General features: G+C 51.0%; 1 protein-coding gene across 1 annotated transcript in view; it reads right to left on the bottom strand.

The window, feature by feature from the left end:
* Nucleotides 1-6: 6 nt before the first annotated feature.
* ECE1 (endothelin converting enzyme 1) overlaps nucleotides 7-15,609 on the bottom strand; it is a 66,704-nt gene continuing 51,101 nt past the window's right edge. Inside the window, exons 6-16 of the mRNA XM_019668824.1 lie at nucleotides 14,840-14,982; nucleotides 13,716-13,830; nucleotides 11,589-11,699; nucleotides 10,248-10,346; nucleotides 9,689-9,766; nucleotides 8,076-8,179; nucleotides 4,832-4,942; nucleotides 4,165-4,232; nucleotides 3,164-3,354; nucleotides 922-1,017; nucleotides 7-277 (exon numbers count right to left, since the gene is read on the bottom strand). Of these exons, the coding sequence (XP_019524369.1) occupies nucleotides 101-277; nucleotides 922-1,017; nucleotides 3,164-3,354; nucleotides 4,165-4,232; nucleotides 4,832-4,942; nucleotides 8,076-8,179; nucleotides 9,689-9,766; nucleotides 10,248-10,346; nucleotides 11,589-11,699; nucleotides 13,716-13,830; nucleotides 14,840-14,982 (1,293 nt within the window). The 3' untranslated portion in view covers nucleotides 7-100. The remainder of the gene's footprint in view (nucleotides 278-921; nucleotides 1,018-3,163; nucleotides 3,355-4,164; nucleotides 4,233-4,831; nucleotides 4,943-8,075; nucleotides 8,180-9,688; nucleotides 9,767-10,247; nucleotides 10,347-11,588; nucleotides 11,700-13,715; nucleotides 13,831-14,839; nucleotides 14,983-15,609) is intronic.

Here is a 15,609-nt window from a genome sequence, read left to right as displayed (position 1 = left end):
GGGCTGGGTGACACCCTGGGCACTGGATGGAGGGGGCAGCCTTGTGGGCTCATCCTCAGCCCCTCCCCCTCCTCTGTCTGAGCGCTTGGTGCTCTGCCCCTCACCAGACTTCACACTTGTGATGTGGGTTCATGGGTGAGCCAGGCGGGCAGCGGAAGTGTTCGGAGAACTCCTTTGAGTTGGAGACGGAGCCGATGACCCGGAAGCGGGAGGGGCTGTGGGGATCAGTGATGAGGCCTTCGTGGGTACTCTCGGGCGTGCGGACGGAACACCAGACCTTTGTGAGGGCAACAAGAGAAAGGGCAAGGTCACTGCGGGGCCCTGGGGTGGACAGGCTGGCCCTCCCCACGACAGCGGAGGAGTGAGCCCCCCACCCCCCACCTGGTTAGGAGACCCCTGGAAGTCAGAAGGGCTTGCCAGGTGGGTCACGAAGAGACCGAGGGCTCATGTGTCCCCTATCCTAGCATCGTCTACTGCAGTGGTCTCCAGCTGTGCTCCTACAGCCAGGCAGCCTCTCTATCCCGGGCATCTGTTTTACATTTCATCTGAACAAAGGATTCGGCCCCAAAACCAGTTTGAAAACTTCAGATTGGGCCCAGCTCACTTACTTCCTGGGCAGAGCAAACTGCCTAATGGCCCAGGGGCCCTGGGAGCCAGCAGAGGAAGGCTCTACGCTGAGTGTCAACTCAAGGGACAAGCTGGGGTATCATGAGCTGAAGAAATTTCTAGAGTCCCAGAATCAGAAGGGGCCTTTGCGGTCACCTTATCCTCTCATCTACCTCATGCAGGCATCCCTCTTAATAGCGTTCTTGGCCCTCCCTGGAATCTAATGACAGGAAGCTCGCCTTTGGGCTCTCAGTGCTCCTGAAATACCAAGATGGAAGAATGTGCCTGAGTTTGGCTTTTTCCTAATGAACTCACCTGCGCAAAGCCCAGGAAGAAGAGCTGGTTATTGGTAAGACCAAGGGTGGGCAACGTCTGCTCAGCTCCATTCTTCTTCACCCAGTTCTGGTAGGCCTGGGAGGACAGAAAAGAGAGTTCAGGGCGCCCACCACCCAGGAGCTAGCAGGGTGGTCATGGAGGAGCTAGTATGCTTCCATGTTGGGAAGTTCTACCACGTCGGTAGGACTGGTTTCTTGGGGGTCTGGGCGTCAGCTCTGATGGCTCAGGACAGCCTAGAGGAGCCACCTTCTTTACCTGTAGTCATTCCGAAGGTGAGTGCATTCAACCCTATGGCTTTAAATACCGTCTCCCTGCCGATGGCTGGCAAATGCGTACTTCCAGCCCCTGGTTCTTCCCTGGTTCTATCCAACTGCTCCAGCTGGAACCTCCAAGAGGCGTCTCCAACTTAACATGGCACGGACGGAATAGGTTACACACACACACACACACACACACACACACACACACACACACACACACACACACTTTCCCCATCACTATAAATGGCACCACCAACCACCTACAACTCAGGCCCAAACCCCAGAACTCCTCTCTGATTCTTCTCTTTTAGTCAAAGCAAACGCCCCACATCTGACCACTCCTCACACTTCCCATTGCTCCAACTTATCTGTTGCCTGGACCACCTCCCAATAGCTTTCTAACTAGGCTACTTGAGTCAAACTCGTCCAATTCCAATCCCATCCCGACACAGTAATTAAGTCACCCTTATAAAGCAGGAGTTGGCAGACTTCTTCTGTGAAGGGCCAGAAAGTAAATATATTCAGCTTTGGAGGCCAAATGGTTTCTGTTGCCACTACTCAATTCCGACATTGTAGTGTGAAAGCAGCCACAGACGACATGGAAACAGATGGGCATGTCTGCAACCCCCCAATTTTTATTTACAAAAATTGGCGGAGGGCTGGACTTGGCCAGTGGGCTGTAGGTTTGCTGACCCCTGTTTTAAAGGATAAGGTGGACCATGTCATTCCTCTATTTAAAAACTCTGCAGCGACTCCCACTGTAACCAGGATAAAACCCAAGCTCCTTGCTGATCCAGCCCCTCCTCCAACCTCCCCTCCCCTCCCCGGCCCCTGCCCCGTCTGTCTTCCTGTCCTTGAACGTGCCAGGCTTGTGTCCATCTCATGGCCTCTGTACTTTTTTCCCAGCTTTCCCTGCCTCTTCCTCATCATTTAGGTCTCAATTCAAACGCCACCCCCCCACCCCAGAAAGCCTCCCCTAACCACCCTCCCATTTTTCTTGATTACGTTGCCTATTTTAGATTGTTCATCTTATCGATACCTGAAATTATCTTATAATTGTTTTGGTATGTATGGCCTCTCTGATCCCTCCCTGGCCCGGTAAAATTGTGACTTTATGAGAGTGAGATCCCTGTCTGTCTTGCCACAGAAACTCCAGTGCCCAAAACAGTGCACGGTGGGTGGAAGGTTTGCAATACATGTTCACTGACTAATGGACTTCAGGCAAGTTACTGAATGCTCTGGGCTCACTTTCCTCATCTATAAAATGGGGGCTGTGATGCCTAGCTGTAAAGCTGTTGTGGGGGGGTACTGAGCACAGAGCCCAGCACACGATAAGGCCTCAATAAATGGCTCCTCTTCGTATTTCTGCTCTTACTATCGTGGTGTGGAGGAAGCTCTGTGTAGCTCTCTGATAGACATCTCCTCCTTTTCTCTCGTGGCCTCTGCTATCACTCACTCCCATCCAACTCAGCTACCACTTCTGAGTGCCACCCTGGACCAGGCCCCGTAACCCAGTTGTCACGTGTCATCTTTCTGCCACCCCAGTGATGCAAGGATTAGGGACTCTCAACCCAAGCATGCCGAGACTCAAGGAAGCCAAGTGACCCACTCCAGAACCAGGACTCAACCCGGAACTGGGTCCATGACCCCTGTCCCTGCCCTCCCCTCCTGGGCCCCCTGCTGCCTGAATTAGCGGTGGCTTCCCCTGCAAAGGGACGAACAGGCAGCTCTTCTGGCGAGTCCAGCCCAAGCCCTTTCCTGTGTCTCTCAGTCAGGCTGGACTCAGAGCAGAAAGCCTCCTGGGTGCTGAGCTCTGTGCTAGGTGCTTTCAGATACCCTCTCCGTCAGTCCTCACGACCACCCATTTCACAGATGAGGAAACGGAAGCTCCCAGACTGGCCGCAGCTTGTCTGTACCGACCCAGACCCGGGCCCGGGGTGTGTAGGGAGCGGGCCTCGTACCCGATAGGCCGCCTTGAGGCCCCCGTTGTCGGCGATGTTCTCCCCCAGCGTGTGGCGGCCGTTCACGGGCTCCCCGTTCACGCTGTAGTTGCCGTACTGCTCCACCATGCACTCGGTCTGCCGCTTGAACGCCTCCACGGACGAGTTCTTCCACCAGGGCCGGAGGTTCCCGTCCTTGTCGTACTCCCGTCCTGCAGGGTCAGAGGGAAACGTCAGGTCAAGGCGAAGGGGAGACAGAGCGGGGACCTGTTGCTGCTGACGGTGCCTCTCTTCTCGGTGAGAAATGGATTCCTCCGTCTGTGCCCATCGACCGATCAACCAGCACTGGGGAAGCCGATGCCGGTGTGTGCGCTAAAGGAGCCGGATGACTTAGCCAAACCAGGTGGGGGCGGGGAGGTGCAGGAAGGTGACCCAGACCAACGACCAGCATGAGCAAAGTTTTGGTGGAGCTGGACTCATTGTCAAGGCTGCTAAGGGCCTCTGACCCTGAGCACAGGAGGAGCAAATGGAGCCGGTGGCACTAGGGTCATAGTCTCCGAGGTCCTGTCTCTGCTTCTTGGCCTTGGGGTCCCCAAGGCAGGAGGCAATGAGGAGGACTCTGGGTGTTAGCTGGTGAGGAGGGGACTGATCTCAACTCCTCTGACTGTGGTCAGACCAGAGAAGTTTCTGGAGTGATGGAGAAGAATATGCTCCCGCTGACTACTGCCCACCCCCGAGGACGGGACACCTTCCCGCAGCAGGGTGCTCCACTGCGAGTGCGACAGTCCTCACCCTCACGAGGCTGGGACCATCGTGCCTATTTTACAGACAAGGAAACAGAGGCTTGGAGAATTATGGGACTTGCTAAATTTCATACAATTGGCAGTTGGCTGGGCCAGGATTTGAACTCAGATCCTTCTATTTCAATCCTAAAACCTGTAGATATGAAGGGAGCAAAAGCAGAAGAAGTGGGGCAGGAAGCTGATAAGCCCCATTTGACGGGGACCCCAAGGAACCCATACCTTGATCATCAAAAGCATGAGTCAGCTCATGGCCCACGACGACGCCAATGCCACCAAAATTTAAGGCCCTGGAAGGAAAGACACAAAGATAAGAGTGATGCCATGAGGGGAGAAACCATCGCTTCCCAGGCCTAGAGACATGGCCGCAGCCTGAGCCTGAAGCGAGTCAGAAGTTGGGTGAGTCGGCTGTGGTCGGCTTGTGCCACTAGATGCCAGGCATGGTTCTACATGCTCCACAGACCTGCACTGTCCTCTTTGGTCATCTCAAAAGAGTCAGTCATTAGCAATCGACTCTATAAGTAAGCAAACTGAGGCTGGGAATCACTTTGCCCAAGGGCCACACAGTCAGCCAAGCCAGGCCTGCGTGAATTTCCTTCCTGAGACGGTGTCTTCACACTTCCCAACTCGCCAGCTGTGACTGTTCTAAAACACTCGTAGAGGGACATTCTCCTATATGGGACTCCTGACTCCATGACGTGCCCCCACCTTCCCACTGTGTGGGGGCTTCCAGATCCAGGGCGTGACAATGTTCTTCCCTCTGCAATTTCTCTGTAAGTCCCAAACTGCCTGGGGGACCAAGGAGCTGGCTTGATCGTGTGGTCAGCTGTGGGCCACGGTGCTGGGGGTGGGGGAAGGAGATGGGGCGGGAGCACCACGAGCATCGTACTTGGGTGAAGAGCGGGTGTAGAACGGGGCCTGCAGGATTCCGGCCGGAAACACAATCTCATTCTTGGTAGGAGAGTAGTAAGCATTCACCATGGGAGGGGTCATGCTCCACCTGCAAGCAACACACGCGTGAAAAGACAGGCACAGCTGTGGGGGAGGGACGTGGGGAAAGCCCACCTGCAGGGTACCAGGAGCCTTAGAAATTTGGAATCCCCTTGACCCTTGGCCCAAGTGCACACAAGTACAAGGACATTCACAGCAACACTGTTTTTGAGAAGGGATAACCGGAAAACACCTAAATGTCTATCAATAGGAGATAGGTTAAATGTGATCTCACACCACACAATGGAATACTGAGGCTTTTACAGAGAGCACGATGGACCATTATATGCCGAAGAATCATCGTCGTCTCCGCTCAAAATGTATCTATGTACCTATCAGCAGTTCCCAAAGTGTGATCTGCGGATTCTTGGGGGGCGGGGGCCTCCTCAGGTCCCTTTCAGGGGGTCTGTGACGTCAAACTTATTTTCATAATATTAAGATGTTATGTGTCTTTTCCACTGTGTTGACATTCACACTGATGGAGTAAAAGGCACGGTGGGCAGGACTGCTGTAGCCCTAGCAGTCATGGCACCAACTGCTGGTCGCTGTGTTCTTTACCAGGAAAAAAAAGCCATTTTCACTTAAGAACATCCCTGATGACGTAGCATCATTATTAGCTGCATTAGAGCCAGACCCTCGACTGCAAGACCTTTAATATTCTGTTTGACCACGTGGGAAGTTCACGTAAGCACGTCTGGGTTTTTCCCCAGAGCACCCTTTGCACTTGAGAGGACAACTGACAAACTGGCATTCCAGACTTGGCATTTCGTAGACATCTGCTTGAAAACGAATAAAGTGAGCTTATCACCTCAAGGAAAAGAACTGACACCATTTGTCACCAGTGATAAAATTTCAAAAAACAAAGAGATTAGAAGTTTCAAACAAAAATGAAAATTCTGAAAAACTTATATAAGCCACCACAAACTTGTCAGCTTCCCAATACATAAAGACTTCTTAGGAGGTCAGCGGTGATATTAATAAATGTGGATTTTTGGGGGATATTTTATAATGAAAGTGTCATTATTTAGAAGATATGTAAAACTCAGTGAACCATTGTGTTCCAAATGACCAATGTGTGATGCTACAAAATCATGCATGGGTAAGAGATCCATAAAAATTGCAAGACAGACTGATGGATTTTAGTGTAACCAAGTATGAAAAGTTCACGGATACAATTTCAGGTTTCCAGTGCAATTAGCCTTTAAGAAATGACCACTTGTTGAATTTTGGTGTAATATCAATGAAGAATGTACACTAGTATCAGAAAAGACTATTAAAATATTCCCCCCTTCCAGCTATAGATCCGTGTGAGGCTAGATTTTCTTTATGTATCTGAAAACAATACACTGCAATAGATTGAATGCAGAAACAGCTATGGGAATCCAGCTATCTCCTATTAGGCCAGACATTAAAGAAGTTTGCAGGAGGTGGACGGTTAGCTCAGTTGGTTAGAGCACAGCGCTCATAACACCAAGATTGCCGGTTCGATCCCCATGCCCTCCACAACTAGATTGAAACAACTACTTGACTTGGAGCCGATGGGTCCTAGAAAAACACACTATACTGTTCTCCAATAAAATAATAATAATAATAATAATAATAAATAATGAAGTTTGCAAAAAGTAAAACAATACCTCTCTTCTCATTCAATGTATAAAATAGTTCTTTTCATTAAATTTGCATAAAAGTTGATACAATCTCCATAAACAAAAAAGCTTCTTGGGGGTCCAATAATTTTTTAAGAGTGCAGAAGGGACCCTGATGCTATACAGTAATGAGACATTTGACCCCAGGATGATTTTTCTGGTGTGGAGGGGAAGGGCCAGTGAGGAGTGGAATGAGACAGAAAATACATTTTTTCTCCAAAAGCCTACACAGTAACTCTGTTTCCTCCAGGTGAGCCCCACAGAGATGTGTTAAGGGGTGCCTGAAGCCATGGTAAGATATTGAGAAACTGAAAACATTTACATTCAAATAATCATGGATACACATGGATACATGGATAATGGGTAGGAGACAAAGTTTAAATCAAGAATTTTAAGCTAAATTAAAAGACTTCAGATAAATTCGGAACCTTGTGGCAGTACCTGTGCCATATCATGGAGATTAACCACCCTTTTGTGCATTTAAGGGTACTCTGATTGAAGAAAGGAAATGTAGAAGAAACAGAGATGGTCAAATCCCTGTTGTCCACGAGGAGGCGCCAGAGGCAAAGAGAAGTTGCTCTCACTTTTTGGCAAGATTTTTTTCCTGCAAAATGTTTTAGCACGGAGGAAGGGAGCTTAGTCTGAGAACTAGCACTGGGCTGTTTTCTAAGATTGTTAACAAAACAACAGATACCATGCCTCGCTCCAGATTATTTTGATTTAGAAGGTCTAGGGTATAAACCAGGAAGCTGTTTTGTTTTTTTTTTTAGAATTCTCTAGAGCAGCGGCTCTCAACCTTTCACAGGGGTCGCCTAAGACCATCGGAAAACACATCTTTTCGATGGTCTTAGGAACTGAGACACCGCTCCTCTATCCATCTCCAGGCCCACATGCAGATACACCCACATACAAGTACCCGGTAACCCCTGTGAAAAAGGGTCGTTTGACCCCCAAAGGGGTCGCGACGCACAGGTTGAGAACCGCTGCCCTAGAGGGTTCTGATGTGCAGTGAGGTTTGGGAACTGCAGCTGTTGGGATCTATCCAATTCCCCCAGGTCTCTGTGGGGGAACTGCCCCTGAGAACCCACCACTCCAGTTACTGAGCAATTGGAGGAAACCAGCCCTAGCTAAGGGCCTCCTCTGTGCCAGGCACTCCCCAGAGGTTGTCACACTTGACTGTCACACAGCTCAACGTGCTGAAGTGGTGGAGGTGGGATGTGGTGCCAGGTCCGCTCAATTCCAGAGGACAGGCTACTCTGCCAAAAGGCTGGCACTGGGGACATACAGACCCGGCCAATCCCAGTTCCCGGCTGGGCAACACTTCCTTGGTCCTTGGTTTCTTCCTCTGAAAAGTGCAATGACAACAGTACCCACTTCTCAGAGGGCCCTTAGGACAGTTATATCTGGCACATGGTACGTGCACCACAGAGACAAGCTCAGCCGTGTGCTGGGAGCCAGTGCCTTCCCAGTGCCTTCCCAGCAAGGCCCAGAACTCACTGGTCTCTGTTGGGAGCCTTCCTGAGCTGGTCAGCAGTGACCCTCCACGAGAAGTTGAAAAACCGCATGGCGTTCTCGAAGTAGAGATCTGGAACTGCCGTATACTGGACAAGAGAGGGTGAAGTCACAGGATCAGAGCACGCCCAGGCTGGGAGGCACCTCAGATGCTCCAACGCAAACCCTTCTAAGGCGGAGGAAACTGAGGCCCCACCAGGTTAAGGGATTGGCCTGCAGGTCCGAAGCTAGAACGGGGCTGCAGGCTTGGGGTCCTCCCTGGCACCCTCTCCCCTTCAAAAGGACACACACTGAGAGCTTCCCCTATGACCGCCCAATGCCCAGCTGGGTCACAGGCTGCAGGGATGACCCAGTAGCAGTGCCTGGGTCTTAGGCAGGAACTATCTCCAGCGCTGTCCAACAGAACTTTCTGCCACAATGGACATATTCCTATGCCTGTGTTATCCGAAACGATAGGTACTGGCCACATGTGGCCACTGAGCATTGCAAATGTGGCTAGTGTGACTTTTAAATTGAATTGAATTTAAATGACTTAGGTTTTAATTAATTAGCCACCTGTGGCCAGTAGCTACCATACCAGACGGCACAGATCTCTTCCGTCGAGCTGGGCTCTATCTCTGAAATGTCAGGGGACAGGCATTGCTGCACATCTTCCTCCTCACTCAGCCCAGGCTTTCAGCTCCTTTCAGATACAAGGTTCTCCCTGAGATCCACTCCAGAGCTTTCTGGCTCTGGTGAAATGCTGGGCCCTTGTGGGCAGGACCCTGGCGCTGCGGGCTTTGCCTGGGCTGTTTCTAGGAGGCCCTGGTCTTCTATTATGACACTCTGGCACATTTTAAATTATGCTCAAGGAAAGAGGCTGCAGAATAAGCCCCATATACTCAGAAGTAATTTCAATATTCTTAGGGTTTGAATATAACCATGATGAGAGGTTATTATAATTGTAAAAATGCCTGAATTTATAAATTTCAATCACGGAAAGATATGAAACGTTATCTTTCAGGACAGAAGCACGATCCATTTCAAGGAGTGATTTGCTAAAAGTTCTAACAACCAGGGACCCATCAACTACCCTTGTTGCCCAAATTAAGCTTCAACATGCATTTAGGATTTAAGCTTCTTCTTTCCCGTTCGCATTTCAAAGGCCAAATCAGGGGTCCAGGTTTCTCAGGGGGGGTGGGGAGAACCCTGGGATAGGAGGCAACTCTGGGAGCTGGGAAGGAAGCGGTATGAGGGGCTCCACGCTGTACCCCACTCCCTGATGTTTTAGGGGCTCCAATGCTCTCTGCACCTTCTAGGATCTCTTTCCCCCCACTATTTCCCACTTATGAAATGGAGCAGACCACTTCCAGCGGGGCACGAGGCACTGTTCAGGTACCGACGGCTGGTGGCTCCCAGGGAGGCGGGGGCCTCCGGCTGGCCCAGGAGAAAAAGGAGCAGGGAATGGCTTCTTTGTGCCTGATCCATCCCCAAACCCCACACCACAGCATCATGACACTTCCAGTGTCCCACCTGGACCCAGCCTGCCTCTGCCTTTTCCCAAGTGGGGACCCCGGGAGCTTTCGGGAATGCAAGGGGGCAGGGTGGGAGCCACTCACGTCACTGAACACTTTGTCGAGCTCTTTGGGTTCCATGATAAAGTTGGGGTAGCCTATCATGTTGTAGATTGCATCCGCCTGGACAGGAGAGACACAGGACAGTGAGTGACCAGCAATGCTCTGTGGGTGCCAGGCCCAGGGTCTGCAACAAGCGGAAACAGGGCCAGACTCCTCCCGTGTCAGGGCTCTCACATCTCTTTCTGGAAAGATTCTTTTCTTGACTAATTTCTCCTTATCCTTTGGGTCTCCCTTAAATGGCCTTCCCAAGGGGGAAGTCTTCCCTGGCCACCACCCCACCAGACGGCATCAGGTCCTTCACTCTCCATTAGCCATGTCACAGGTCCCTGCACATCTTCCTCGCACACTCAGTGTGCCTTGTTTTTATACAGCCATCAGTGCAATCAGGCTGTCCCTCCACCCTGCTGGACTGTCCACCCCCTGAAGGCAGGACAGTATCTGGATATATAGTCTCTCCTTCACCCACCCTCCTCTATCTGTGGCCGCTGCCCTCGGTGCAGGAAGCCTCAGCCACCCCCTGCAAACACCTGGCGAGCCTCACCTTTTCCTTGGCTGATTTCCGAGTGTCTTCATCCATCCACTTCAGGGTACTCAGGCTTTCCTCAAATGCCTTCTTAATCTCTTGGATTATCTCGCTGGCCTGAGGAGACAGAAGCTGAACCGGTGAGGTCCGGGCACCCCATGCTGGAGGATGACATGGGGCCAGAGACGAAACTCAGGTCTTGGCTCAAAGCCCCAGGCTCCTAGGTGCTGGGCTAAGAACGGGCACAGCCATGTTTCCCAACCTGTTCCTCCAAACTGATGTCCTGCAAGACAAGACTGGACTTCCATAAACAGGGCTCTGTGGTCAAGTACCCTTAGGGCACGCTTTGGGAAGCCTGGAAAAGCCTCTTTACTGTGGGACTTCTCAGAGCCTTTAAAGCGTTAAGAGGCACTGCGATTCTTTTCTTACTGTAGTCCAGTAAGTCTGAGGATGGCTATATGTTCTAGCATCTGGAGAACTTGAGTCCTAAGGGGCAGTTTCAGAAATGCTCTACTCAGGCTTGGGAGGAATGGCCACTCTCAAGGGCCATGATGTCACAGGCAGACCTCACGGCCGAAGGTTCTAGACCAGGGAAGATGGACTCGTGCTGCAGAAAGCGCCAAGGGGCTGATGGCTGGACAGAACTCTACTCAGGTTCTGCACCAGCTGTTCCCAGGCAAGTCACAGACTAGATCTGAGTCTGTTTGCTAACCTTTGACTGCAGGTGATATCTAGGTATTTAATATTAGTAATAAAAACTGGAAAACCATGTAACAGCTACCTTTTATTGAACCCTTATTTTGCGCCAGGTGCTCTTCCGAGATCAGACGAGATCGGGCGCGTTCAGGCTGGTATGGCCGTAGACGCGCCAGGTGCTCTTGATGGGTAATGTCTCATTTAATCTCCCCCTCTGGGATGGACACACCTACCCCCATGTTACAGGTGAGGTGAGAATATTGTCTCGAGTCACCCAACCAGGAAGTGGTAAATCCAGGATTTGAGCTGAGGCCTGGCCATCTAGAACCAACCTGTCATCCACAGAGTAAGACAAAGGTCACCCTCTAGGTCAGAGCTGCTCTGTCAACATTATCTTGCTGGGTCCCTCATACCCTTGCAGGTGGAGACAGCTGGAATAACCCTGCAAGGCTGTGGTGAGAGCTAAATGAGATAATGCAGGCAAAAGGCCTGGCACTCAATAGTGAGCTCGCATTATTTAGGGCTTTAGAAAACAGGGCCTTGACGTTAAGGTTGGAGCCCTGGGCCAGAGCTGGGAAGGTCCAGAGCGGAAGCTGTCAAGTTCACGAGGGACCATCGCTGGTGTGACGTCACAGCCTGTGTCCAAGGAGCGGAGGCACTTACTATGTTCTTGCTGTCCTCGGCGAAGGTCTCTTTGACAAACATGGGGCCCAGGGCGAAGCCCAAGTTGTTTTCTGTGTCACTCACGCAAAACTTCCAGCGAGGAAGGCAGGTCTGGAAACACAAGTGGGAGGGGTTACTCGGACCCGATCCCTCTTCTCTCCAACCCCTGTCCGTCTGGGAGGTAGCACCAGCTGGGGCCCGTGCTTCCTTCCAGAGCTTCAGGGAGATCCTTTCTGGCCCGGAGGAAGTTATTTTAGGCACTGGACCAAGAGACCACGGAACATCCCTCTTCACTGCCACCTACTATTTCCTGCACGCAGGGGCCACGCATAGCACTTCACAAATAGTATCCCATCGAACCATCAACATGAGCCTGGGAGGCCGGGATGGTGGGCCCTTCACAGGTGAGGAGATGGAAACTCAGCACAGGGAAGTAGCTGGTCCGGGGTCCCACGGTGACCGGAATTCTGCCATACCTGACCCCACATGCCACAGTCCCACCTCTACCTTATCCTGCCTCCTGGAGGAGGCGAAGAATCCTGATGACGAAGAACCTTGGGAAGTTACCTTGTCTACCCCTGAGCAACAGGAAAGCCTTTCCAGAAGGCCAGGCTCTCAGCCCCAGTTAAAGCCTCCTACAGAAAGAACCGCCATAGCAACACTGCAGGACTCGATGCATTTGTCTGTTTTTGGTCTCACCGGCGAGCCCACAGGCCATGGGATGTCTCCAGATGGGCACCCCGGGGGCTGCAGCCTCATGGAGCATGGCTCAGGGACGAGCACCAGGCTAGCTTCAGCCCCGCTCGCTCTCCTTCCAGCAGCCCTCTGTGGGCAGTCTGTACGACCACAAGTAGGCGCACTGCTAGTCCTCTGAACCCCCCTGAGCAAAAGGTGGTAAAACCCACCTGGGCTTGGGCAGCCTACTTCATAAGAGCCCTCAGCTGAAAACAACCCAAATGCCCATCAACAGGCAGATGGTACACAAAATGTGGTATTTTTATACATCAGCACACTACTTGGCAACAAAAAGGAATGAACTACTGATGTATAAAACATGGATGAATTTCAGACTTGCGCTGAGCAGAAGAAGCCAGGCCCAAAATGGGTACCTAGCATATAAATCCGTCTATATCCAGCTACACCCACCTGGTATAGGGGTGGGGTGGGGTCAATGGGAAAGGGGCACAGGGGAACTTTCTACTCTGAGGACAACGGGTAAAACGGGGATGGAAATGTTCTCTATTTGACTGTGGTGGTGGTTACATGCGTTACCTTGTACCAAACTATGTACTTGGTGCATACATTTTACTGGATGTAAATTATACCTTCATTAAAAAAATTTCTTCCAGGCAAGAAGGAAGAAAGGGAGGAAGAAACAGAGCACTCCAGCCTTCTCTAAATTTAGTCGCCCAAGTTCTCTGAAGCTTTCCCACCCAGGTGCCCTTCCCCAGAGGTAAGGCCTCCAGCTGGACACAGGAAGGACCTGGATCTGGCCAAGGCTGACCACACAGGAGGTCAGGGCCAGGGGGTTCCCTGGGGAGGCAGAAGGGCCCTGGAGCCCTGGGACCTCTGAAAGAATGTGGGGGCATTTAAAGGGGGGTGAGACCATGTGGTCTAGGGACTGGGAGGATACCACCAGTGAACACCTGTGTCATGCTTATTATGAGCCAGGTGTTGCACCAAGTGTTTTATGTGTATGGGGAAGAAGTAGTGTAACTGGGGCTCCCCTATGTAAAAGGCAGATGACGACGGTACCTCCCTCACAGGGTTGTGGAGATCATATGAGTTATATAAGGAAAGTGTTTATCATCATTACCACTGAGGAGTTGGATGGGAGGGGACAGGCACTACCTTTTGCTGTAAATTAGCTAAGTTGCTAAGAGTCCTCTCAGTATAACCACCTCCTCCTGGAAGCTTCTGTCCACCCCAGACTGGCTTAGGTGCTTGGGACACCTGGGCGGACCCCTTCAGTGGCCTTCTTCATGCTCTGCCTATCATCTATCTCCTTCACGAGTTCCACAGCCCTGGAGGGTACCGTGGTCACACCAGCCTCCAACTCAAGGCCTGGCACATAGTAAGTGCCCAACACAGGCATGTATGGGAGTGCACAGTAACAAACAGGCTTACCTTCTTGGTCCCATACATGACTTCCATAAACTTCTCATCGGCGTCCTGAAAGCGCTGATCGAGGAAGGTACTTGTCTTCCGCACCAGGTTCCAGATCATGTAGTTGTTCAGGAGGCTGAGGCAAGAGACCAGACATGCTCAGTAGGGCCCCAGGCAGGACGCAGTGCAGCACTTCCCCTGCTGACCTCTAGGGGGAGCTCAGACACAGCCTTCTGATCCCAGGTGCTCTTGCCACACCTGCACCAGTTTGGCTGGTTACTGCTTTCTAGGCACATGGAAGGTTAGCTCTTCCAAGGGCAGAGCTTGAGAACCCCTCAGTGCCTAGTGCAATGACTTGTACACCACAGATGCTCAATAAATGCTTGTTGCTAGCCTCAAACTGGAACCAACCTAAATGTCTGACAACAGAGGAAGGAGTGAGTCAATAATCATACACATGTAGCAATGGAATACTACACAGCCACGAAAAATGAGATCTGCAGAGGGTTTGGGATGACATGGGGAAAATGCTTATGACAGAGGTCAAGGGAAAAGCGGACTATACATCTAGTCACAATGATGGGGGACAAAAGGAACCATATGTTAGAAAATCCATCTCTCTCACTCTCACATACATGCTTTCTCTCACCACACATGCACACTCACAAACACCCCATAAGATCAACAGTAGTTTTTTGCATTGCAATTTTTTCCCTATTCTTCGTTTTCAAAAAGTTCTACAAGTCTTTAATGTTTTTTTAAAATATCATACATATTAATTGTTAGCTAATATTTACCAAGTCCCATTCCACGTCAAAGCACTAGGTTAAAACACTTCACACGAATTATTTCACTCAATTCTCACAACAAACCTACATGGTAGGTGCTATTTATAGTCCCATTATATGGATGCAAAAAATTAACCTGAGAAAGGGTCAGAAACGTGCTCAAGGCTACAAAGTTGGTAGGTGGGGGAGCTGGGATTTGAACCCGCGCTTGTCACCAGGGCACCCTGCTGCCTCTCATAAAAGCCAGCTGCAGGGCCCACTTTTCTGAGTCAGTTTGCCTTCCGCTGCCCCCGTCCATCCTGCCTGAGATGAGGCAGCAGCGTGTGGCCTCAAATCCTGCCGCTGGGTGCCCCTTACCATTTGTCGGTGTTGTTGATGAGGGTGGAGACCTGCCCAAGGTACTCCTTGTCGTAGACGACAATCGGCTCAGATTCGTTGATCTCCACAGGGTAGAAGATGGTGCTGAGGAAGGGCAGCCAGTTGATGGCAGGGGCCAAGGTCTGGAAGGGAAGAGGACAGCGTGACTCTGGCTGGGCCATTTCTCCTCAGAGCCCAGGTCTCTGGGGCATTCTTCTGAAGAAGCTGTCACAGTGCCTTCCATCCTCAGACAAAGCAAAGAGCTGGGAGCTGCCCAACAGTGTGCTGGGCAGGGGACAAACAGAGGCTGGCTGGCTTTTGTCAGAGATGCCGTCGATCGAAGTCTAAGGAGCTAAAACTTACTTGAAATGGAACTAGGATGGAATAGAGGAGACACAGCAGCAGCAGCAAGCAGCTACCATGGATCAAGCCCCTCCAATGGCAGGTGCCATTACAAATGACTCACGTCTTCTCCCAACTGGTCCTTATGACAGTTCTAGGCAGTAGGGACTATTATCACCATTTTACTGATCAGTAAACTGAGCCTCAGATGGGCCTGTAATACATAGATAGGTGTGTAGAATCTGGAGCCAAACTGCGTGGGTTCATATTCCAGCTCTCTCAGGAGCTGTGCAACCAAGAGTAAGACGATGAACCCCTCTGTGCCTTGAGAGAGCATCTGAAAAGTGGAGATCACCCTAATACCCACCTCACAGGGTTAGTGTGAAGACTGAAGATTAACTGACATTATTAATACTGTTTGTTTGTTC

Source organism: Hipposideros armiger, unplaced genomic scaffold, assembly GCF_001890085.2.
Source record: "Hipposideros armiger isolate ML-2016 unplaced genomic scaffold, ASM189008v1 scaffold_540, whole genome shotgun sequence".
Lineage (NCBI taxonomy): Eukaryota > Metazoa > Chordata > Mammalia > Chiroptera > Hipposideridae > Hipposideros > Hipposideros armiger.
Note: the sequence above shows the minus strand (reverse complement) of the source record. Positions and strands in the feature narration are given on the sequence as shown.